General features: G+C 48.9%; 1 protein-coding gene across 5 annotated transcripts in view; it reads left to right on the forward strand.

Annotated features, from left to right (window-relative positions):
• NPY4R2 (neuropeptide Y receptor Y4-2) overlaps nucleotides 1–20,067 on the forward strand; it is a 45,155-nt gene extending 25,088 nt beyond the window's left edge. For all 5 annotated transcript variants that reach the window (XM_042908771.1, XM_042908768.1, XM_042908769.1 and 2 more), the window contains one exon: nucleotides 16,387–20,067. In XM_042908771.1, coding sequence (XP_042764705.1) covers nucleotides 16,427–17,554 — 1,128 coding nt within the window. In that variant the 5' untranslated portion in view covers nucleotides 16,387–16,426 and the 3' untranslated portion in view covers nucleotides 17,555–20,067. The remainder of the gene's footprint in view (nucleotides 1–16,386) is intronic.
• Nucleotides 20,068–24,466: the final 4,399 nt, after the last annotated feature.

Below are 24,466 nucleotides of genomic sequence, written 5' to 3' on the forward strand. Positions count from 1 at the left end.
AGAGGAGTCATATTTAATTAAAGGGAAACTATGAAGCAGATCACTTCAATGTATTGTAAGTTGGCTTCTCTGTGCTACCATGAAAATGGAAGGATGTAGTATATTTATGACTTGGTGAACTAAAACATAGAATCAATTTGCTGACAAATCTGATTGATGTCAAGGTCTCAAGTCAAATGAAATTTTATTCTGCTCTAACTTTATCACAAGTCATGGATCCTCCCTGCTGTGTTTCCTGATGTTCAATATAAAGATATAACAATTATCTTCATTATAAAGTTGTCCCTTGTTATCTACTTGTTTTTCTACTGAACATGTCTTTACTCATCAAAAGTGTAATTTCTTAACTTACAAATGGTATGCACTTCAAGGCTTTTGAAACATTTTAGTCAATTTTGTAACACATGACCACCAAAGGAGACAGTGGTTATTCAAAAATTGTACCTAGTGTTAATCACTCCAGACGTAATTGACTCACTTCCTTTCCTTCCTTCCAGGTTAGCACTCAACGTTTTGTTTTCCTACGGTGTTATTGCTGGGAGTTGCAATAGTTTTTTCTGCTAGTTCTCCTGGCTATACATATTTAATATAAACTTGAGTTAAAAACAAATGCAAAATAAAAAGAAAGTAGTGTTGGGGCTCCTGGGTGGCTCAGTCAGTTGAGCGTCCAACTTTGGCTCAGGTCATGATCTCACAGTCCGTGAGTTCGAGCCCGACGTTGGGCTCTGTGCTGACAGTTCAGAGCCTGGAGCCTGCTTCGGATTCTGTGTCCCCCCCTCTCTCTCTGCCCCTCTCCCTCTCACACTTTGTCTCTCACTCTCAAAAATAAATAAACATTAAAAAAAAATTTTTTTTTTAAAGTAGTGTCAATGTTAGATGTTGGCAAGGATGTGGAAAAATTGGATTACTCATGCATTGCTGGTGGGAACATACAATGGTGCAGCCACTCTGGAAAACAGGTTGGCAGTTTCTTAACAAACAAATAATCAAACAAACAAACAAGCAAGCTAGACTTGCAACTACTATTTGGACCAGGACTGTACTCCTGTACATTCACCCCAGAAATAAAAACATTTTCACCCCAAAATGCAACACAAATGTTTATAGTGGCTTTATTTGTAGTAGACCCAAACTATTGGTACCAACCCACCAACCATTGTCCTTCAACAAACAAGTCAACGGTTAGTTACATGGTACATCCTTACTATGGAATACTTCTCAGCAATAAAAAGAAACAAACTATGGCTACGTGCAACAACTTGGGTGAATCTCCAGAGAATTATGCTGAATGAAAAAGCCAATCCTAAAAGCTTATCTGTTGCATGATTCCATTTATATAGCATTCATGAAATGACACAATTGTAGACATGGAGAACTGTGGTGCTTGTCGGAGGTTAAGGAGGTGGTGGGAGCAGAGGGTGGGAACAAGTGGGTGTGGCTATCAAAGGTCAACAGAGGGATCTTTGTGGTGGTGGAAATATTCTGTACCTTGACTGCTTCAATGGCGATATTCTGGTTGTGGTATTACACTGTGGTTTCACCATGATGGATGGAGATAAAGGGCACAGGGATCTCTGTGTTGTATCTTAGAACTGCATGTGACTCTATAATTATCTCAAATGAAAGTTTCTTTTTTTTTAAAAAAAGAAAAAGGTTATTTGTTTATTTTGAGAGAGAGAGCAAGAGTGAGCAGGTGAGGGGCAGACAGAGAGGGAGAGAGAAAGAATCCCAAAGCAGGTTCTGCGCCGTCGGTACAGAGCCCCTTGTGGGGCTCAAACTCACAAACCATGAGATCATGACCTGAGCTGAAATCAAGAGTCAGATGCTTAACTGACTGAGCCACCCCGGTGCCCCTCAAATAAGTTTCAATTAAAAATGTGCTTCTGAGAATTTCTATACATATAACCCGATTAAGAATTTTATCTTTGGCATTATGGTTCTCTTCTCGTTTGGGTGGGATATAAATTATTGTTCATATATTTTACTCTTTCCCCCCCACATCTCATGAGAAGAGTTCCTGGTTCTGTTAATGTTGGTGGCAGCTCTGTGACTTGTTTTGGCTTTAGAGTGGGTGGAATACAGTTCCTTGCCCCCTGACTTTGTGCTCAGCCATGCAGCTTGCTTTGGCCAAAGGATGTTAGCAAATGTGACTCAAATAGGGCTGGAGATGAACTTGCATAGTTGGGCTTATCCCCTTGCCCTTCTGTGGTCTCCATGAGTGAAGCTTTTGAACTTGCCCATCTCTTGAGGGCCCAGAATGAACACAGATGGAGGAGCCTTAACCTCAGTGAGGAACCAAGTCCTCTCAGACCTGCAGCTCAAAGCAGAGCTTCCCCATCGAGCCCAGCTTAGGTCAGCTAAACCCCAGGTGACCTGTAGTAGTTTGTATGCCACTGAGAGTTTTGTGGTTATTTGTTACTCAGCAATAGCTGACCCATACATCATTGTATCAAGTAAACATGTTAGGACAGCACAGCTGAGCACAATTTCAGATGAAAGAGTGGATTCTTCATCCAAGACATATGGTAATCTGGTGGATATTATACTTAAAATCCCATCTGTATCCATTTTGGGAGTTTCTGGATCAAAATCCCTTTTGTAACATGTCTTGGGGAGCTAGCTGTATGTCCAGCATACAGCACATGTAGAACTACTTAAAAATACTTGTTAAATAACTGTGGACTGTTTGAATGAATCCCAGAAGGTCCCAGAAGGCAGGGATGGGGATTGGGGGGCTGATGTAAACAGTGTAGGATGGACTGCTTTGATATTTCTCCCCTGTCTTCCACAGAAGGGCAGTCGATGCACTGTGGGCTAGTAAGTCCATTGGGGTAGCAAAAGGTAAGGACTATAAGCCTCTAGGGGAATGATGTCCCTTTTCCCTCATCTTTTTCTTAATCTCTGCTAAGGAGGAAAAAATGCTGTTCTGAGTTGGTCATCTTCAAGATCATGGATTGTATTGGGGAAATGGAGCTTTAGCGACAGGGGGCAACTGTGCCCTTTTCCTCCTTTCTCTCTGGCTGGTGGGGATGTCTCGCATTGCCTTTCTTGGAGATGGAGTAGAGAAAGAGCGAAGCATTGCTAAGGAGAGGCAGGGAAAAGGCAGCGGACATCCAGCCTAACCTGGAGAGAGCCAGGGAAAGGCCAGCTGCCTGGGGTGGGTCACAGGAAAGGTGTTGGCTGCCAGCGGGCATCCCTTATCTTTCTTTCCTGCGGCCAGTATAGGTTATTTTACAGCCTAGCCTCTTTATGGCCTCAGTAGGGAGCAAAGGCAAACAAAGAAGGAGTGATCCTGCAGGGTCTAGGGAGCCACCTCCCACAGCAGATGTGCTTTCTTTAGCAGCCCTGCCTGCTACCTGAAGCACTTTGTGGAAAACCAGGCCTTAGGGGCTGCCTGACCTTGAGGTCCCTCGTTTATATCTTCCTTTCAGGTGGCTTTGAATGTATCCCCATCCCTTAAACCTTTGCATCCTTGCCAGCTTGTCATGAGCTGGAAACCAGTCTTGGCTGCGTTTCACAGATGATGAAACTGAGGCTGGGATGGTTGTTACCAAGCTTCTTTACCCTCTGTGCTGTGGAATGCTATTTCATTTCTTTGATTTATTCTTTTCTTCAATACTTACAATTATTCTTCTTTAAAAGAGAGACTGCAACAAACAAATGGGCTATATTCCTATTGCTTAGATAACTGATGTTAACACCCCCCTCCCCATTATTTCTAGAGGTTACTACTTTCAACTTTTATTTTTGTCTTATTCCATGAAGGTGCAAGATTCTTTTATTATTTTAAAACTTTCTGATTTAAACAATCTAAAACCTAGAGAAAAGTTACAAGTGAGGATAAAGAACATTAAAAAAAAAATTCTGAACCATGTGAAAGTAAGCTGCGACAAGATGCGTCTCCCACAAAGATTGGTTTAATTGTATATTTCTTTAACATTTTTTAAAATGTTTATTTATTTTTGAGAGAGAAAGAAACAGAGTGTGAGCTGAGGAGGGGCAGAGAGAGAGAGGGAGACGCAGAATCCGAAGCAGGCTCCAGGCTCTGAGCTGTCAGCACAGATCCCGACGCGGGGCTCGAACTCACAGACTAAGATCATGACCTGAGCTAACATGGGATGCTTAACCAACTGGACGCCCCCTGTATATTTCTTACAGAGAAGGACATTCTCCTACTTACCAAAACACAACCCTTGTGATTCAGGAGATTAGCATTGACATATAACTACCCTCTCATCCCTAGGCTTTATCTATCAGTGGTCCCAAAGTGTTCAGATTTAGGTCTCCTGAATCTGGCCTCCTTTAGTCTGGAACAGTCTTTCCTTGAGTTTCATGGTCGAGACATGTTCCAGACTACGAGGCCAGTTACTGGTAGCCCATCCCTGGCTTCGTGCTAGTCTGATGTTTCCTCAGGATTGGGGTCATTTTTATGCACCGGTTGGCAGGAGTATCATAGGCAATGATGTGCTCTTTTTGTATCCTATCGTGGGTACATGATTTCAATTTGTAGCATTAGTGAGGTGGTTGTTTTGATCGCTTTGATTAGGGTGGTGTCTTCTGGGCTTCTCCACTGAAAAGCAACTAATTTTCTGTTTGTAATTAATGATCATTTTATGCTGAGGGACACTGAAGCCGTGCAAATATCCTGTCATTCATCAAACTTTCACTTTATTCATTTAATTATTTATATTGGAGTGGACTCATTGGTTCCTATTTTATTCCATGGGCTATTATCTATCAAAATCGTTATTTATTTTACTGCTCACAGTCTCCCAGATTTGGCCAGTGAAGGTGCCTTCCGGCTGGATTCTGTGTCCTTTTAACATGCCCCCATCATTCTTAGAGCACTCTGTTACTTTCTAGCTTCCAAGGATCTCTCGGGCTCCTCTTGTACGTTCCCTGTCCTTTGGATTCTTTTAATGGAGAATGACATTGGAAGCCATGTATGGGTGCTAGGAGTGCTCATTGTTATTGGTGTCACCACTCCAAGGCTCTGTCAGTGGACAGAGCAAGGAGATGAGTGTGTGTGTGTGTGTGTGTGTGTGTGTGTGTGTGTATCTCACAACTACATTCATTCATTTATATATACAGATCTTCCTTGACTTACAATGGTTCTATGTCCTGATAAACCCATTGTAATTTAAAAATAACGTAAATTGGGGCACCTGGGTGGCTCAGATGGTTAAGTGTCCGACTTCGACTCAGGTCATGATTTTGCAGTTTGTGGGCTGTCAGACAGCTCAGAGCCTGGAGCCTGCTTCAGATTCTGGGTCTCCTTCTCTCTCTGTCCCTTCCCCACTCGCACTCTTTCTCTCTCTCAAAAATAAGTAAACATTAAAAAAATAACGTAAATTGAATATACATTTAACTAACACCTAAATCAAACATCGACGCTTACACGCTCACAACCCTTAACATTTGTCTACAGTTAGGCAAAACCATCTGACACAAAGCCTATTTTATAATAAAGGGATATAATAAAGGGAATATCATGTAATTCATTGGATACTGTGCGGAAAGTGAAAACAGAATGGCTGTATGGGTATCAGTTGTTCAGTTTTGTGATTGCGTCACGGACCGGGAGCTGCCCACCGCTCAGCATCACAAGAGAGTACGGTACCACATATTGCTAGCCCGGGAAAAGATCAAAATTGGGAATCTGAAGTACTGTTTCTACTGAATGTGTATGGCTTCCACACCACCGTAAGGTTGAAAATTCGTTTAAGATGAACCATTATAAGTTGGGGACGACCTGTATGTTGAAAGCTGTGAGTTGATACGCTACCTTCAATTCTAATTTCAAGCCACAGGGCTCATTCTATTTTTCCCCTTCTGTGTTTGTAACCACCTTCTCCATCGGTGAGAAACCCGGCTCCATTATCTTTGATACACTTCCTTTACTTGGTTGACCCCCCTGCGTGGAGCCAGGCTGCCGTAGCAGAACTCCCTCCCACCAGCTCTTCACTCTACTTGGGCTCTGGCACTCCACCTCGGCTGTCCTCTTCTCTCACATTGTATTTGAGCTCTGATGCCCTGTGTTGGGCTGCCGGTTCCCTGCCTCCCCACGTGGACACTCTCTTTGTCCTGTTCTGACACCCTATGCCAGGCCCCTCCATGGGGTGCCGTTCTCCATGGGCTTGGCTCCCACAGTGCTGGGCTGTTGGGGCTGCTGTCCTGCCCTCTGCAGATATACTCCTCCCCTGCCAGGTTCCAACACCCACTGGCATGTCCCTTGGTTGGGGGGGTGGGGGCATCTTTGCACTCTGCTTGGGCTCCAACTCTTTGTTCTTGGCCACCAGTCTCCATAACCCTGGCCTCACCTTCCCTCATGGGACACCATCTTGCTCAGCCCTACCTAATGGCTTTTGGACTACACTCAGGCATTTGGAACTAATTTTGGATATGGATATGGGTGTTCGGAAGGTAAGGGAATGGAAGAAGAACAACACATGTGCTTCGAAATTATTGAAAAAAATTTTCTTTATTGCTTATTTATTTATTTTTGAGAGAGGGAGACAGAAGGTGAGCAGGGGAGGGGCAGAGAGAGAGAGAGAGAGAGACAGAATCTGAAGCAGGCTCCAGGCTCTGAGCTGTCAGCACAGTGCCCATGGGGCTGGAACCCACAGACCGTGAGATCATGTCCTGAGCTGAAGTCGGACACCCAATAGACTGAGCCACCCGGGGGCCCCCCCCACCCCCCCACCCCTACTTTTTTTTTGAGCAGCACCCAGGAGATCTTTTTAATTTGCATCTCTGGGAAAGTTTCTTTTATTACTGAGAATTCCCTGTGCTGGGTACTCTCTGTTTACACTCCACCCAGGTCCATTCTCCACCATTGTTCTGGCCTTCTTTATGCCCAGAGAGGCTGGATTCCGGGTGGCTTTGATCAATGGCAGGAACCCACAGGAGACCAGAAGTGGACTGAGACAAGTTGGTATACTTCTGCCCTACTTCCTTTTGTGTCAATGCTGAGTCTCTGGCGACAGTGGCATGCTTCCAGAGTACAGTAGCTCATTGGGTGGCCTTTCTTCCACAGTCCCCTGGCTCTGATGACACGATTTTCTTCCCCTCATTCTTTTAGCTGGAGGGTGGTTACTGCCTTTGCTAACCTCTGAGTGCCTCACCACTTCTTGTATTTCCCCTTACCCCTGTCCACACCTCTAGAAGTTACTTTTCGAATAATGTCTCTTCATTTGACTATCTGGGAGTGAATTCGGCTTCCCACTGAGTCTATCACTGATGTGCTTTCATTTTCTTGGTTCTCCCTTCTGGAAATTTTATTAATTGGATAATAGATCATCTGCATTAATCATCTACGTCTCTTGTTTTTGCTCTTAGGTTTTCCATCTTTTTGTGGTTTTGGCTCCATATTATGTGACATTTCCCTACCTTGTCCCAACCATCCCTTCCAATAAAATGTTTTTGTTTTTTTTAACTTCAGCCATCATATAGTTCATTTCTAAAGGTTCTTTCTTGTTTTCTAGATCGCTCTTGTTTCCTGGCAATCTGCTCCTGTTTTACAACTCCAGCAACTTTTTTAATCTCTAAGGATTAATGAAAGTGTTTGATCTCTTAAAGTTCTTTTCTGGTCCCCTAGTTACTTCAGTTTTATTTGGGGTCAGTTATTTTGTTTATTTATCTTGACCTGTCTCCTCTGTGCTATTGATTTCCTAAATGTATGGGATTCTTTGGTTTTGTCACAAGAATGGGAAAACAAGCAGATTTTCCTGGATAGCTGTTGTGGCTTTCTTTTGCTATAGCTCTTCCAGGAGCAAAGCAGGACAGCTGCCCAGGAGCTCTCTGTGTCAGCTTGCCATTAGAATGAGCACACGGTGGGGACACCTGGGTGGCTCAGTCGGTTAAGGCTCTCCGACTCTTGATTTCAGCTCGGGTCATGATCTCACGGTTCGCGAGTTCGAGCCCCACATCAGGCTCTGCACTATCAGATTCTCTCTCTCCCTCTCCCTCTGCCCTTCCCCTGCTTGCGTGCTCTTTCTCTCTCTTTCAAAATAAATAAAAAGGACATTTAAAAAAAAAAAAAAAGAATGAGCACGTGGTGGGGCAGGAACATTTCACAGAGGCCTGGCTGTATGGGCTCAGTCTCCAAGAATGAGTGGGAGTTTTCCAAGTGAAAAGTGAGCTCAGTGAGTCCCGGCTGTGGAAGTAACATCTATACAAGCCTGGATATGTCAAATGCATGATATTCTCTAAAAATGAAGAGTGTGAGTGGAGAAGGAGTCTGGGGGAGACACCCTGGAAGGGTTTAAGGAGAAACAGACTGGCGTGAAAAGCTGCCCATGGATGTGCATGGGGCCTGTCAGCACCATGTCGGACTAATTCTGGTGGGAGTGTGGGTCTGGAGACTGCTGGGTTGGAGAGGGGTGGGGGCGGCGCTCAGGGAGGTGGACGAGCACACAGAAGCCCGGGGCGGAATGATGGCAGCCACAGATGTCTAGGGCATGTTTCCTGTGCTAGGAGCCGGTCACATCTCATCTCGTTTGTGCCAGCAACAGCCCTGGAGGTGGAATTTATTAGCTCCATTTTACAGAAGAGAATTTGAGGCTTGGAGAGTTGGCTCCTGGGCCCAGCTCTTGACCACCCGCCACACTGGATCTTAAGGTGGTGACAGTAACAGTGAAATGGGCCTGATTTCAAGTCTCAGTGCATTGCCAGCAAGGAAGTAGTGGGGATCCTTCCCCCCCCTTCCTGACCCTCAGCTTTCTCATCAGACCAAGGAGAGCTTGCAGTGGACCAAGGGGTCAATCTGCAAGCTGTTGAGGGCCACTCATGCCTGATGGATTAGTGCTTGCGCTCATCTCCAGGGTGATTCACGTGGAACATGCCTCAGGGAGCAGGAAGTGAGGTCCATCACCAGGCTGTTAAGGAGACTCCACGTCTAGGAGGTCAGACCAAAAGCCAGCCACTTTTGTGGCACAGGGAGAACCTTACCGAGCCCCTTCCTCAGAAACTGCAGAATGTAGCCTGCCCGGCCGGCCAGACCTCCCAGTCTGGGGTCCTGGCCCCAGGCTCCCACGAGAGGGGAGGTACAGTGGCCAGCTTCTTGCTTGAGGCCTCGGCTTTCTCGGAGGGGAGCTTCAGATGCTCCCGCTCTGCTGGGTGCCCAGCTCTGCCGCCAGAGGGCGCTGTTTCCTTCTCCAGCAGAGGCGCAGGGTCTGACTGCCAGCTCCCTTAGTGTCCGTCTAACTAGGAATTCTGCTCTGAGGCGCTCCCTCCCCCTCTCAGAGGAGCCACTGCCTGGCCTGCTGTCTCTGCTCCTCGGCCCTTGTCTGACCCATGGGGCAGTGGTTCTCAAATGCGGCCATGTGGCAGCCTGCCTGAAAGGGCTCAGCAGCAAGGCCTACACAGCTGCTCCACGAGAAGGCGGTGACAGCATCTGAATTCTTGCCTCTACAGAGAACAGGTGTCTCTAGGGCTTCCTGCCAGTTGGGTAGTTTCTGGATAGACAATATTCTTTGCTTTAGACTCCAGGAAGCCACTATTATGATTAGGTCCCATTAAATGCATACCTGCCTTCCTTTGGAGACACTGGTGACTTAGTGATGGGGGATGGGGCCACAAGCGTCATCTGCCTCTGCCGCAGAGCACAGAGGGCTGCAGGAATGGATCATAGCAGAAGGGTCATTGCAGGGTCCTTGCGAGCAGAGGCGTGGGTCTGGGTCTGTTGCTTGGCTGAGTGACTGTGGGGGAGGTGCTCAATCTTTGAGTCTCACTTGGCTTCATCAGTAAAGCAGGGATACAAATGCCCACCTCTTGAAGCTATTGTGACGATCAAATAAGGTAGTGTTTGCAGAGTCCACATGTGCCTTGAGTGGCAGCTGCCATTCCAGAAAGAGCCACTGCCCACAACTCCAGGGCCATATCCACAGATGAATAGTACCTCTGGGGTTACTTGGGAAGAGTGGCTGGGAGGCGTGTGTCATGTTATAGGAGAGTGGTCCATGTCCAAAATCTTGAAGTAGATCTGCTAATTCTCAGGAGATTCTCCAAACACATACTTAATTTTACCCTGTGGCCTCCCTGGGAAAGAAAATTATAAGTTAGCGTATTTAAAACAGGAGCAACCCTTATAACAAATCCTGTTCCATTTTGGCCAAGCCTTGTGTCACCTGGGTTCTGACGGAAAAGCACTTTCTCTGTTCATTCTCGTTGCAACAACCTTGGAGGCTCTTCCAGGACCTAGAAGTCCCTCCCGACTGATCACCTGTGCCTTTCTGGAAGCCTCCTTGCTAACATTCTCCAGCCACACTGCCTCCTGTGGTCTCCAGGGGCCAAATGCCTGCAGCCTCAGGGCCTTTGCTCTTGCTGTGCCCTCTGCCCGGACCACCCATCTTGAGCTGACCTATTTCCCCACAGCATGTCACTCCACACTAACTCATTGACTTGTCCCTTGTTTGTCTTCCCTCTCAGGACTGGGAGCTCCAGGATGACCCAGGACAGGCACCCCGTCTTCTTCAGTTCTGTGTGCCCACCTGGAGAGTCAGGCTCATAGGAAGCCTGCAATTAATATTCGTGAAGGAGTTTATGAAAAGCAGGTCTTCTTAGGCCCATTTCATACATGAGGAAACTGAGGCCCAGGCAGGGAGAGAGCAGCGCAGTTCCAGTCTGTGCCGTGCAGAGCCGGGGTGGGCGTGGGGGAGACCCGCGTGCAGGGAGGGCGGTGGGGCCCGAGGCGCGGCTCCCGCAGCGGGCGCCTGGGTCTCAGGGCGGCGGGAGCGTCCCCGTGGGCGGTCACCGGCGGCAGACTGGGCGGGCGCGGGAGCGCGGGGTGGCGGAGGAGGGAGCCCAGCTGGCCAGCGGCAGAGCGGCAGGGAGGCTCCGCTCCGCAGGCAGAGAGCGCCAGGGCCGCCGAGGGGGTAGGCGGGCTGGGCCCCGAGACGGCCCCGCGGGTGCAGGGGCGGGGGTGCCTGGGGCCCAGTGCGAGGGGTCCTCTGGGAAGCCGTGCGCGCTGCTGCATCTGGGAGCCTGGGGAGGGGGCGTCGGTGGGGGGGGGGGAGGCTTCAAGGAGCCCAAGGCTCAGAGACACGCTACCACGGTCACGGGTGGAGGGCGGGGTGGGCAGGGGGGCATCCCCAGCTCCTCGTGTGGCCTTGGGCTCCCGTAGCCTCCGGGTCCTCCCCTGAAACGTTGGTGGCTCTCTGCCTCATCTTGTGGGCTGCGAGGAGAACGGTAAGGGGTGCATGGCAAGTGTCTGGGCGCCTGGGGCATTCGGAGACCAGGAGCTATTGGCCGAAATTTCAGGAAACAAAATAGATGTCCTTTCCATTCTTACTTCCTTGGGAGATTGATAGGATTTATATTAGTTCTTAATTTTTCTCTGAGTGGGGGGGGGGGGGACGCAGGCTGCAGGGGAGACCTCCCTCAGGGGTTCAGGTGTTCCCCCCATCCCTCTTGACTAGCCAGCTGCCTGGGAAATACATCTGAAGGCATCATTTTACTGCCATTGCACAATAATCCCCTCCTTCCTCCCAGACTGGCCACCCCCTGCGGCGTACCTGAAGGACATAAGATCTGGTCCTCACTGGGCATCTTTGAAGTACGCAGTGGGAAGTGAGGGACAATCTTTGTATGAGGTCCCATGTGGGGGGGCCCCAGTCTCTCAGAATGGTCTGAAGTGGTCCCTGTGGCCGCTGCTCGCTGCTCAGCAACCCCGGGGAGTGGATGTGATCACCCTGAGGGGGTCATTGCACTGCTGGAGGCTGCAAGGGACGGCATTGGACACCCGGTCACTCGGAAGGGACCGGTACCTGCCCAGTCGTGTCTCCTCCATGGGGAGCTGTTGCTCTCATGGTCTGCCACAGCGAGGTCTCTGAGCCTCCAAATTGTATCAGTAAGGCGGCAACTCTAAGAGAGTCATTGCATTAGAGATTCCAAACCCAGGTCAGCTTGGGGAGGACAAGGGCCTGAAGAGGCTGGGTGGTCTTTGGAGCTGCTGGGGAGGTGGGCGTTCTGAGCCAGCATGCTAGAACCAAAGTCCAAAGCTCTCAGTGTGACCAACAGAGGTCCCTGGGGTACCTTCTTATTTGGCTGAACCGCCGACCGGCACCCCTGGGCGCTCCCTGGGGCCCTGGGCTCCGTCAGGCTTTGTCAGGGATATTCGTCTGCTATGTTTGCAGGTCAACAATGGTTGGATACTGGCAATTTCACATGGTTCAGTCTAGGAATGCCTTCCTCCTCCTCCAGGGCTGTGGTGTGGATCAATGCTCAGTGGAGTATCAGGCACCCGAAGCTCAGTGAAAGCTGATGTCCTTCTGCCCTCTGTCTCCAGGAAAGCGTGTGCTCTCCAGAGTGAGGCGAGCCCCCTCCCTCCTTGGGGTCTCTCCTCCAAGACTGGGTTCCCGCACGCCCTCTCCTGCCTGCCCTTCCAAGTCCTCTTCCTGCTCCCCTGGCTGCACCAGCCTCAGATCCTGCCCCTCCCCAGGTGCAGCCTCTTGGGCTGTTTGGGCATCTCCCAGGATGTCCAGGGACCAAACTTGTCCCTCAGCATCCTGGGGCCCTCATCTACAGACAGGTCAGTGCAGGTGAGGCACCGACTCACCTGCATGAGGCCTGTAGTGAGTGTCTCTCAGGCTAGTCACTGGCCTGTGGACAGGGTGGTCTTCTGCTTTGAAATGCACGTGGTGGGAGTGTGGCCCTTTCCAGCCCTGGATAGAGATGGGTACTCGGCTGTGGGGCAGGGTTCAGAGCAGGAGGGCGCTGAAGCAGGGCTCGTGCCCTTTTGAGGCCGGGCACTTGGCAGAGGACTGGAGTAGGGGATTTGTCCCAGTGCTGTGCCCTCCTGCAGGACTTTCTAAAGAGGCTTTGGGTCAGAGCTGGAGCCAGGTGCACTCAGGGGCCTGTGCCTGGGTTCGTAGGATCACTGTGGCCAGTTCTTCTGGTGGAAGGGAGCAGGGCCCCTCTGGTGGGGTTGGCGGGATGTGTGGGAAGAAAAGGCAACTAATGTTCGATGAGCACTGCTCATGCCAGGCTGGTCTTGTTGTAAAATGGGCAGCTCAGCTTCCCAGGAGGTGGCAGAGAGAGCTCCTGACCAGGACCTGGTCCATCGAATTATGTTCTTTGTCCAAGGGACGAGATGGGGACTGAACTGAAAGAGTCTAAGGGAAGGGGAGCTCCAGAGTCCTACCTTTCAGACCCCCCTCTTCCCTATTTCACCCCCTGACTTTGGGGAACCAGGCTGTCCTATAGGTATCACACCCTGCCTCATACAACTGAGGAAACTGAGGCTCAGAAAGGTTCAGCGACTCTCCCAAGGCCACTCTACAGATAGGTGGCAGGGCAAGGAATTTGAACCCAGGACAAGCCTGCAGCCTGCTGGCCTCCCTAGGTTCCTGATAGGTTTCTCTGCTGTTTTCCTAGATGCCTGTGGTGGCTCTATCTGTGCAACAAAGGACACTGTTCTTGGCCCCAGGGGCACTCAGACAACCCAAGAGACAGGGCTACGGCCTGCTCTTGGGTGAACCCCGCTCCCAGCAGCCAGGTGACCCACTGCCCGCAACCAATGGTTTCACTCTGACCATTCCTAACCCTGAACCCTGAAGTCCCAGTTGGTGGAGCTGTGGCTGGATCTTGACCCCTTTGCACCAGGCCCTGGCGGCATCCAAGTTCAGTCTCCTTCCTTGATTCTGCTCAGGAGCACCTGTCCCGAGGGATCCTCTGTTCCGGGGGGTCCCCACCTCTCAGCAGGTTCTATAGAAGGAATCTGACCTTTCTGCTGACCCGGCTGTTGGATTTGAATTACTGCTACCTTGCCCCTGGAGTGGCTTCTGGAAATCCTCAGTCCGTGCGTGCAGAGGGCCCTTCTGGGGTGGAGGTTCATGGAGTCCTCCCGGCGGGCCCCTCCCAGCCTCTGCAGAAACATGCAAGGGCCTGCTGGCAATTTTGTTCCTTTCTGGGTCCCCCGGCCCCCTGGCCCCCCATGACACTTTCCTGCCTTGCTCTTCTCCCAGTGCCAGCACTTCCCTCCTTTGCCCGGTCCCACAAGCTGCTGGGAAAGGGCTGGTTTGGGTTCAGACATCCATGTGGTCTAGTCAGCAGGGGCTGGTATGGGGTGTCCTGGACCACTGTGACCATCCCTTGTGTTAGCTCTTCACTGGTTCTCTAAGAAGGGGTCTGCAAGCCTGGCAGACCCCCAGTGCCATCTTCTTAGGCCCTCCCTTTCCTCCTGCCCTGGCCCTCGTACTCAGTCTATTCTCTACATCCAAGTGATCTTTCTGGAACGGATTTGGCCTTGCTGGCCAGATTGCATGCCTCTCCCAGCATTCCTGCTCTGGCCCACCTCTCCGGCCTCATGGCTTACCATTGCCTTCCACCAACTTGGGGATCCAGTTGTTCTGAACTGCTCACTGTTCTCTGAGGAGGCTCTGCTCTTTCTTGCCCGCACCGCCCCCCATCTTTGCCCATGCTGTTCCCTGCACCTTGAATTCCCTCCTCTATCTTGCCCATTGGGTTGTTGACTCCTCTTCAACTTTGAGGCCGTGGATCAATGTAACTTTCTCTCTCATCTTCCCGCTTCTTCTCTGATCTCCCCACTCACAGGCATCCCATTCCTGCTGGTTTGGGCCATGGCAATATGGCCTTGAGGTTCACCTGTATTCCTGGTGGTCAGTTCCTGTGGCTGTATATCATCTTGGCCTTTGTTTCTAGCATGGGGCTTGGCACGTGTTTATTGAGTGAATGAGTTGAGTGACAGTTTTCTGGAGTTTCCATGAACTCTGCTGTGATCGTGCTGCTTTTGGCCAGTTTGGAGCCGCTGGTATTGCCTCCCACCATTGACTCAGCCCTGGCTGGTGGTTATCCAGAGCCTCGGGTTTGCATCACATTTGCTGTTTCTGAGCACAGTGTATCCACCACATTTCTATGCAGCTTTGGCTGCTTTTGGAGTTGAATACTGGGCCTTGCATTTGGCCTTGCTATGTTTCATTTTGTCAGGTTCTGTTCCAAATAGCCCTTTCTGCCAGAAGACTGTGGTGTCAGAATAATACTCCTGCCTCTGAGATTCAGTAGTCAAAATAACCAGACTGTAAACTGTTAGTTGAATTCACGACTTGGTCTTATAAATGGCCAAATGTACCTCATCTTTATGAGCCAAATTAAATGCACAGTGAGTGATGTTCGTGAGAGCTGACAAATAGAGTTTACTGCTCTCTGGTTAATTTTGGCCATACTCTATAAAAACTGCCTTTAAATTAGCACTTGATGATGAAGAACATATATATGTTCACAAATGGACATGACCATTATGTAGGACTTAAAGAATATCTGAAATAGGGTCTTCCTCTCTGAATAGTATTTATCAGAATGGGACTCAAGGACGAAGTGCACAAGAATTGCATGGGCCGTATGTTGAAATATATGGACCCCTGGGCGCTATCTTAGACTCACTTAACTGCCTGTCCTGGTTAAGGGCTCTGGAGTCTGCACTTTTGACATGACCCTGGAATGGGTCTGATGCTTTCTGAGGGCTGGGGACTGCCTGAGAGTTTAGTGACAGCCAGAGATCCCATGGAGAAGGTGTATGATGGTGGTGTGTGGAATGATCTGGTGGCTTTCCCTGTCAGAATATCTATCACTAGCATTACCACCTGGAGATTCTGGAGTTGAAATCCCAATGTGGTCTTGGCAGAGGGTCCCTTGTGTTGAGGAGACACCAGGGGAAAAGAGATGGGCTGTGCCAGGGCACAGAGATGTGGACCAGGCTGCTGAGTTTGGAAACTGCAAACTGTTTTGGGTGACTTAAGCATAGGCAGGTCAGTAGGCAACCATAACCTTGGCCCTACCCATGTGTAGCATGATGGGCGTGGGGAGAGAGCCAGTGTGCCGATGACCCAGTATTTTTGTACCTGGCAGTCATCAACTCTGTCATGTGTCACCTGAGAAACAGGGCTGACAGGGCAGGTAGGGGCTGAGACCTGGAGGGTGTACTGTGTTTCGAGCCCTGAGGTTTAGTTCTATTCTCAAGGGCGTGGGGTGCTGTAGAAGGACCTGAGTGCCAAGTGGCATTTACTGCGTTTCTATTTGGATAAGATGTGACAAGAGGATTTCTACCCATACTCCTTAAGCAGTTCTGTCTTTGAACTCTGCTTATGAAAATCTAGTTTCTCTACCATTAAAGCAGACTTGGAAGCCTGAGGTTAGAAGGAATTTGTATAACAACTTCTGGCATCAGACCCGGGTTCGTATCTGAGCCCTGTTACTGATTAGCTGTGTGACTGTGGGCAAGTTGCTTACATCTCTGAGTCTCAGGTCCTCGAGGTCCCAGCAGCCTTGGGTTGGAAGAAGCCAAGACCCTCTCTACCTGACCCCCACTTCTCCCTGGGGTCCACGCAGGAGGCATGATCACTGAGTACCATTTGTCTGTTTGCTTTGTAGGCACTGTCACTGAATCTTCTGGAATCTTCTCACCTGCACCATGAACATCTCTCACTTCCTGGCCTTGCTGCTCCCGGGATCCCCACAGGGTCAAAACAGGAGCAGGTCAAGGAGCATTCCATACAACTTCTCTGACCACTGCCAGGATTCTCTGGACCCGATGGTCTTTATTGTTGTCTCTTATAGCATTGAGACTATTGTGGGGGTCCTGGGCAACCTCTGCTTGATATGTGTGACCATTAGGCAGAAAGAGAAGACCAATGTGACCAACCTGCTCATTGCCAACCTGGCTTTCTCTGACTTTCTCATGTGCCTCATCTGCCAACCACTCACGGCCATATACACTATTATGGACTACTGGGTCTTTGGGGAGGCCCTTTGCAAGATGTCAGCATTCATCCAGTGTATGTCGGTGACAGTCTCCATCCTTTCGCTTGTCCTTGTGGCCCTGGAGAGGCATCAGCTCATCATCAACCCAACAGGCTGGAAGCCCAGCATCTCCCAGGCCTACCTGGGGATTGTGGTCATCTGGCTCATCGCCTGCCTTCTCTCCCTGCCCTTCCTGGTCAACAGTGTCCTAGAGAATGTCTTTCATAAGAACCACTCCAAGGCTGTGGAGTTTCTGTTAGATAAGGTGGTCTGTACAGAGTCCTGGCCGCTGTACCACCACCGCATCATCTATACCACCTCCCTGCTGCTCTTCCAGTACTGCATGCCCCTGGCCTTCATCCTGGTCTGCTACGTCCGCATCTACCGGCACCTGCGGAAGAGGAAGCGGGTGTTCCGCAAGGGCACCTACAGCTCGCGGGCTTGGCAGATGAAGAGGATCAATGGCATCCTTGTGGCGATGGTAGTTGCCTTCGCCGTGCTCTGGCTGCCGCTGCATGTGTTCAACAGTCTAGAGGACTGGTACCATGAGGCCATCCCCATCTGTTATGGCAACTTAATCTTCTTGGTGTGCCATCTGCTTGCCATGGCCTCTACCTGTGTCAACCCTTTCATTTATGGCTTTCTCAACACCAACTTCAAGAAGGAGATCAAGGCCTTGGTGCTGACATGTCAGCAGAGTGCCCCCGTGGAAGAGTATGAGCATCTGCCCCTATCCACAGTGCACACAGAAGTCTCCAAAGGGTCTCTGAGGCTCAGTGGCAGGTCCAACCCCATTTAGCCAGGTGTAGGCCTTCTCCCTGCCATGGTCATTGTCAAGTTCCTTTACTTAGCCAAGTGGGCCAACTGCATCATTACTGGCATCATTATTGGCATTCTGGTGGACACCATCCTTACGGGCTTTCTGGAGCCCAGAGAGGCTGGAAAGAACCCATTTTTGCAACCATTTGCATTGTGAAGACTGACATTCAGTTGGTTCAGCCATTTGTTCCTGGGAGAATTCTGAGCATGGATTCTGCGGGTCACAGTATGTCATGTAGCCTGAGCAGGTGCCAGAGCCAGAGATGGTCTGCTCGTTGCAGGCAGAGTTCATTCTGGTAATTCAGAAACAGATGCTCAGCCTGGGAGCCCAAGGGTTTCACCTCCTCCAGTGAGACCGTGAGGTCACTGTGGAGTCAGGGAGGGAGCACGGGGGTCAAAGCTCTGGACCTTGGTCAGGCTCTCACCTCTTGGAGAGATGATGTTGGTGGACAGGCTTTGTAAGTGGTAAAGAAGTCTATGAAGGCAAGTTAGCACATCCAGGTGCAGAGAATGGATCATGCTTACCTTGGGTCCTCATGCTCCAATGCAGGAGGAAAGTCAGTCCTGAGCAGCAGGAATCCCATGATTCATATCCTGCTCCGTATTCCTCTTTCACTGCCTCCGCCACCTCATGTGGAAGTGAGCCTGCAAGTATCTCCCCTTGATAAACACCTTGAGGGGGACATCTGCATCACCATAGAGCTTGTCCTCCATGCCTAGGACAGGACCTGGTGCAGTGAGAGGGCTCCAGCAAGGTTTGCCATGGTAGGCTGATGGTGTAAACATGCCCCTGCTGAGGTCCCGGCTGAGCACGGGCGCCCTGTGCCACGGTCCAGCATGGGAAGGGCCAGGTTGCTGCAGCTATGCTCTCTTACCTGCCTTTCCTAGCCTTTAGGACCTCTCTTGCCAGACAAGGAAGCAGGCCAGGGACTCTGTGACCTTCCCCCATGTTGACCCACTGCCAAGGCTGACAGCACTCAAGGTTTTGACTCCGGCCTCTGTTCCACACTCTGACCACTAAGCTGACTTGCTCTAGGTGATGTGCATTGTTGTTCCAAAGCCTCCCCAGGCCTTCAGTAGGGGCAGGGGCAGGGGGTTCGTGAATTTGGCTTAACAGGACACTGGCTGAAAGGAGTAGGAGTCCTCCTTCCTCCAGCCCACCAGAGAAAATGGAGAAATGGCTACAATGAATGTGAATATCTCACCCATGGAGGTCTTGCCCCAGTCTTCTGGCTGCTGAGCCAGATCCAAGGCTTTATCTCTGTGTGGACCAGACAAGTCAAGCTTACCTCTGGGCCACTTTCAATGGGACACCCAGGTCTGGCTCTGCCTGCTCAGTTTCACCTACCCTCTGGCAGAGTGGGCAGTGGCTAGACCCACCATGGCCTCCAGGGGCAGGGTATTCAGGTGCCCAGAGCCCTCAAGTATCTCACTGGGAGGCTGCTAGGACCGCTGTTCACAGGATATGTGGCAGAGGGCCAGGCAACAGAAGATTGAACAATCACGACTGACTGTCTCTCTGACCCTGATCGAGAACTTGTGCAGCTGACACCCAAGACAAGTAATCTGTGAGCCACCAGCCCCCTTCCTGGAGCTGTTTATTTCTTCCCAGGTTTTGGTCATATCTCTCATTCTGTTTCTTTATTGACTTTTACCCTGGCTTTTGGAATAGATTTTGAGCCACTGTATTGGGTGCAGCTTGTGCTTGTCCTCTGGTGCCATCTGCTGCTGGCTGCTCCCGGTAACCACCTGCCAGCAAAGCCCAGACCCTGGGGCCCATCCCAGCAAGATGTCATTGACCAAGCTTCCCAAAGAATGTGGGGGCCTCAGACGCCTCCAGAGCCCATGCAATTGCCTGGGGATTACGCCTCATCACTCGTATCAGTGGTGCCAAGATGCTTGGGGACAAGGATGCTTTAGGGTGCCCACATGACTGAGGACAGGGGGACTGGGTTGGGCATATGGCAGAGGTGCTTGGCATTAGGAATTGGGGTAGTGGGTGAAAGCTTTGTTGAGCATCTTCTATGCTGTCTTCACCTTGCTTGGGTTGACACAACTTACCTGGATGGCTGTCTCCTGCTCCCAGTTCCTAATGACCCTTGGAGTTGTCTGGTTCCCCAGTGTACCCTGGGACCTTGCTGCTCAAAGTATGTTCAGAAGACCAGCAGCCTTAGCAGCACTTAGAACTTGTTAGATATGTGGAATCCCTATTCCCACCTGAGACCTATTGAATCAGAATCTGCATTTGATCAGAACCTCTAAGTTAATGGTGTACATGTTCAAGTTGGAGAAGCTCTGCTCTAGGAAACAGAGTGCCTGGAGCCTGGAGCTGCTCAGTGAGCACCTGTGGACACCCACTCTGGGATCTCAACTAGAGTTCTAGGAATCCTTGTTCTGGAAATAAGGCTTTAAGATGGTATGGCTGAAAAGGTGGGTTATTCCACTGTGGTTGTTTGTCTCTTCTCTGACTGCATGTGGACATATTTCTTGTGAGACCTGCTCATTCCTTAAATAAATATTTGCAAAATGAACAGTTTGTGTAGTTAAATTCTCAGTGAATGTGCCCCTCTGTATTCTGCTCTGTTTCCCTTCAAGCTATATTGTCAACCGTTCTTTATGTTGCTATATATCATTTTTGACAGCTGATTAAGGATTTAGAAAATGTGCCAGTGAAAGCTGGTACCTCCGAGCGATATCTCTCTTTAGCTCCTGGAAGGGCCTTTCTCTGTCCCTGCTAATCGGCATGTCCCTGATTGTAGTGGGGGGACCCTTCTTCAAAGGAGCATCAGGGCTGGAATTGGAGACTCATACTCATGAATACCACCAGGGGACCCTTAGAGGGCACAAAGGATTACTGAACCCTGGTGGTGGGAATGTAGATCCTCCCTCACTCTAACATTTCCTTTTTCCAGAAATGACATTGGCTTGTTTTTTCCCATTATAAAAAGTGAATTATATAAATTCTCAAAAATATGCAAAATACGAAACAAAATGAAAAGGAGATCACATGCCACCACCCAAAATACTCAATGTTTTCATTTTGGGGAATCATTTCTTTAGTTTTTATATAGAGTGTTAGGCTTTTTTTGAAAAACATGGTAGAGATCGTACTGTAAGTATATGCATATTTATCTATAAAGATATTTTTTACAATCTTTTTTGCTTAACATTATAAGAATTTTTTTAAACATAATTTATTGTCAAATTGGCTTACATACAACATCCAGTGCTCATCCCAACAAGTGCCCTCCTCTGCCCATCACCCATTTTCCCCTCCCCCTTTCCTCCCAATAAGCCTCAGTTTGTTCTCTGTATTTAAGAGTCTCTTATGGTTTGCCTCCCTCCCTCTCTGTAACTATTTTTCCCCTCTTCCCTTCCTCCATGGATTCTGTTGGGTTTAAGAAGTTTTATTCATTCATTCAACAGATATGTCAGACACATGGTAGATGCTGGAGATACACCAGCAAGAATAGACATTTTCCCTATTCTTATGGAGTTTGTAGTCCAATGACAAGGTCCATCCTGCATCCTTAATCGTTATCTGTTGTGGCATATTTAGATGTTTCTAGACCTATTGGTTATAATTCTGTGATGAACTTCTATGCAGAGAACTTTTTCTGTATTTGGAATTATTTTCTTAGGAGAGATTTCCAGAAGTGGAATTAGTGGGTCAAAGGGCATGGACGTTTTTCAAGGCTTATGATGTGTACTGCTAAACTGGTTTCCAAAGAGTCTGAAATGGTCTGTGCTCTGTGACTAGTGCCTGTTTTACTGTATCCCAGCCACTGTTGGGGGGTTACCATTAATGAGCAAACCTCCATTGTTCACTAGATCCTGTCCCCACTCACCTCCTGAACGTGACTCCAGCATCCGTCATTTTCTGGGCTCTCCTTTACGTAGAACTCCTCCAAACGCTTGTCTAATCTTGAAGTCTCTGCTTCTTCTCCTTCCATGCTCTTTTGTTCTCACCTGTTCATCCAAATAGCTCTTGCCAGGGTCACTAGTGACCCCCATGTTGCCAGATCCCAGGGTCAATTCTCAGTTTTGTCTTTTGTGACCAATTAGCAGCATTTGGCAATTGATCAATCTCTTCTCCTTGAATCTCTTTCTGTGTGTGGCTTTTTTAGGACACCTCACTCACGGTTCTGCCCTGCCTCGCTGGGCACTCCTTCTCAGGCTCCTTCCTGGACTCTGTCTTCCTGCCCTCAGAGTATTGGTGTGTCCCCAAGGAGACATGGAGGCCCACTTCTGATTCCTTAGGTGGGCTCACTCAGTCTCCTGGCTTTCAACACCAGTGAATGTTTATATGTCTAATGCTCCCAAATGTGAATCTCCAGTCTGGACTTCTCTCTGCTCTTGGATTTGTATATCCAGCCACTGCTTTGTGTTTACTAGATCAAACTTGGCATGTTCAAAAGCAGACTTCCGATTTGCTGTCTTGCCTCTTCTCCCTCAGTTTCCCTCCCACCCTTCATTAAATGGCAACTCTCTCATTTCATTGGCTTGGGTCACCGTCCTGGGATCAACCTTCCGTTCACAGCCCACATCCAATCCACCAGTGAGTTCTGTAAGCTGTGCCTTCAAAATGTATTCAGAATGACCACTTCTCACCTCTGCTGGCTCTGCCACCTGGTCCAAGCCATCACCATCTCTACCAGGGGGACTGTGGTGGCCTTCTGTCTGCTCTCGCTTAGGCAGAGTGATGCTTTCAAGCCGAAGTCAAAACCCTTCCCTGGCTTTCTCTCACTCTCAGAGCCAAATTCAAAATCCATGACCTGTCTAAACTGGCCATCTGCTTGTCTCTGACCTCAATTGTTACGGCTCTTCCCCTCTCCCACCCCCTTCAGGAGTGCTGGCCTCCCTGCTGTCTCTTGAACACTCTAAAATCGCTCCTACCTCAGTCCCTTGTACTTCCTACTCTTGCTGCTGCCCTCTGATATCAACATTTTCACTCCCTTGCTTCCTTCACTTTAAGTGAACCTTTATCAGAAGATTACTTCCTCTACTACGCTAGGAAAATACAACCTCCTCACTCTGTATTCCTACTTTATGCCACAGGACTTAGCACCCTGTGATACGCTTACACACATTTATTGCTTCATTGTTGAATACCTCACTTTCCCTTTAGGATGTAAACCCCATGATGGCAGGGATATTATATATTACATATGATCACATATTATATATTACATATGATCACATATTATATATTACATATTATATATTAATTATATATTACAATAAAATTATATATTATATGTTATATATTATTATATATTATATATTATATATTCTACCTCTTAATGGTGGAATGCAGGCATTTGATTTTGTAGGATTTTGGTCTCAGGTGTGCTAGCTGACTATGTGACTCTGATAGACCCCCTCTGCATCTTGGTTTCTGATTCTTCACCTGTAATGACACTGGTTGCTGTACATTTAGTGTTCCAAAAGCTGTGCTAGACACTCTACAGGCATTGCTTCTGCTCAACCTTGAGATGGGGTAGATGAAGAAATGGGTATAGGGGTAAAAAACTTCATCCAAGTTTTCAAAAAGAGCCAGATTTGAAACCTGATCTTATGGATTCCAAAGTCCATGACTTGGACTGTTACAGTTGGGAAGAAGGTTGACCAGATGACCTCTGAGCTGCATTCCAGCTTTTAGCTAGAGAGTTTGAACTTTATGGGTAATGGAGAGATCATGAAGGGCTTTAAGCAGAGGAATGGCATGGTCAGGTTATAGTTAGAGAGATCAGTGAGGCCGAATTGGTCTGGGTTCTGCTAAAGCAGAAGCTGAGGCAGAGGCTTATGGGCTTTTCCTTTATTGGAGAATGTAATCCCAGGGAACAAAGTGAGGGACACAGGGAATGAGACAGGAAAGGAGAGAAAGCCAATTTGAAGATGTGTTATTGAATTGGCTATTTTTCAAAGGCAACTAAACACTCGATCTATTGTGTAACTCTCAGGACAATCTGTCTGGAAAGAGAAAAGTAAGAATTTTAACCACTGATCCCTGTTGATTCACTTGTCAGAAGTTTGCCCCATGAAGCTGTGCATTCGTAGACACTGAACACACTCCCATGTGAACAGAACAGCTCCAGGGAGAGGTGGGAGGATGTGCTGCGAGGGTATAAGGTGACGTGGCATCGGGTCACACCTACAGGAAGTCGGTCAGAGCCTTGCAGAGCTGGATGATGCAGTGGCCACTGGACCAAGCAGCAGGTGAAGATGAGAGGAACCGCATAAGCGGTTCCGATGCAGGGCAGAGCTAGAGGTGGGATGGCTGGTGTTATCAGTTGAGTTGTATCCCCCGCTCCCCAATTCACGTGTTGAAGTTTTAGCCCCCAGCACCTTAGAATGTGACCTTATTTGGAAGTGGGGGTATTGCAGACATTAGTTAAGATGAAGCCATGCTGGAGTAGGGTGAACCCCTAATCCAATATGACTGGTGTCCTTATAAAAGGAAGAAATTTGGATACAGAGACACACATACAGGAAGAATACCACGTGAGGATGAAGGCAGATGTCTGGGTGATGCTTCTACAAGCCAAGGGAGGTCAGAGATTGCCAGCAAACCATCAGAGGCTAGGAGAGAGGCATGGACACATTATTCCTCACAGCCTTCAAAGGAACCAACTGACACCTTGATTTTGGACTCCCAGCCTCCAGAACATTGAGACAATACATTTCTGTTTTTTCAGTCACCAGTTTGTGATATATTGCTATGGCAACCTAGCAGGCTAATACAGGAGGGTAAGATTGAAGGCAGAGAGATCCATCCACGTGAACTGTTGTGTCAGCCTTGTGTTCAGTTGCTGGAGACAGACCCCAACTCAAGCTGGTTATGCTGAAATAGGGATTTATAGACCCATGTAATGGGGTGGAGTTCTTCCAA

This window comes from Panthera leo, chromosome D2 (assembly GCF_018350215.1).
Source record: "Panthera leo isolate Ple1 chromosome D2, P.leo_Ple1_pat1.1, whole genome shotgun sequence".
NCBI lineage: Eukaryota > Metazoa > Chordata > Mammalia > Carnivora > Felidae > Panthera > Panthera leo.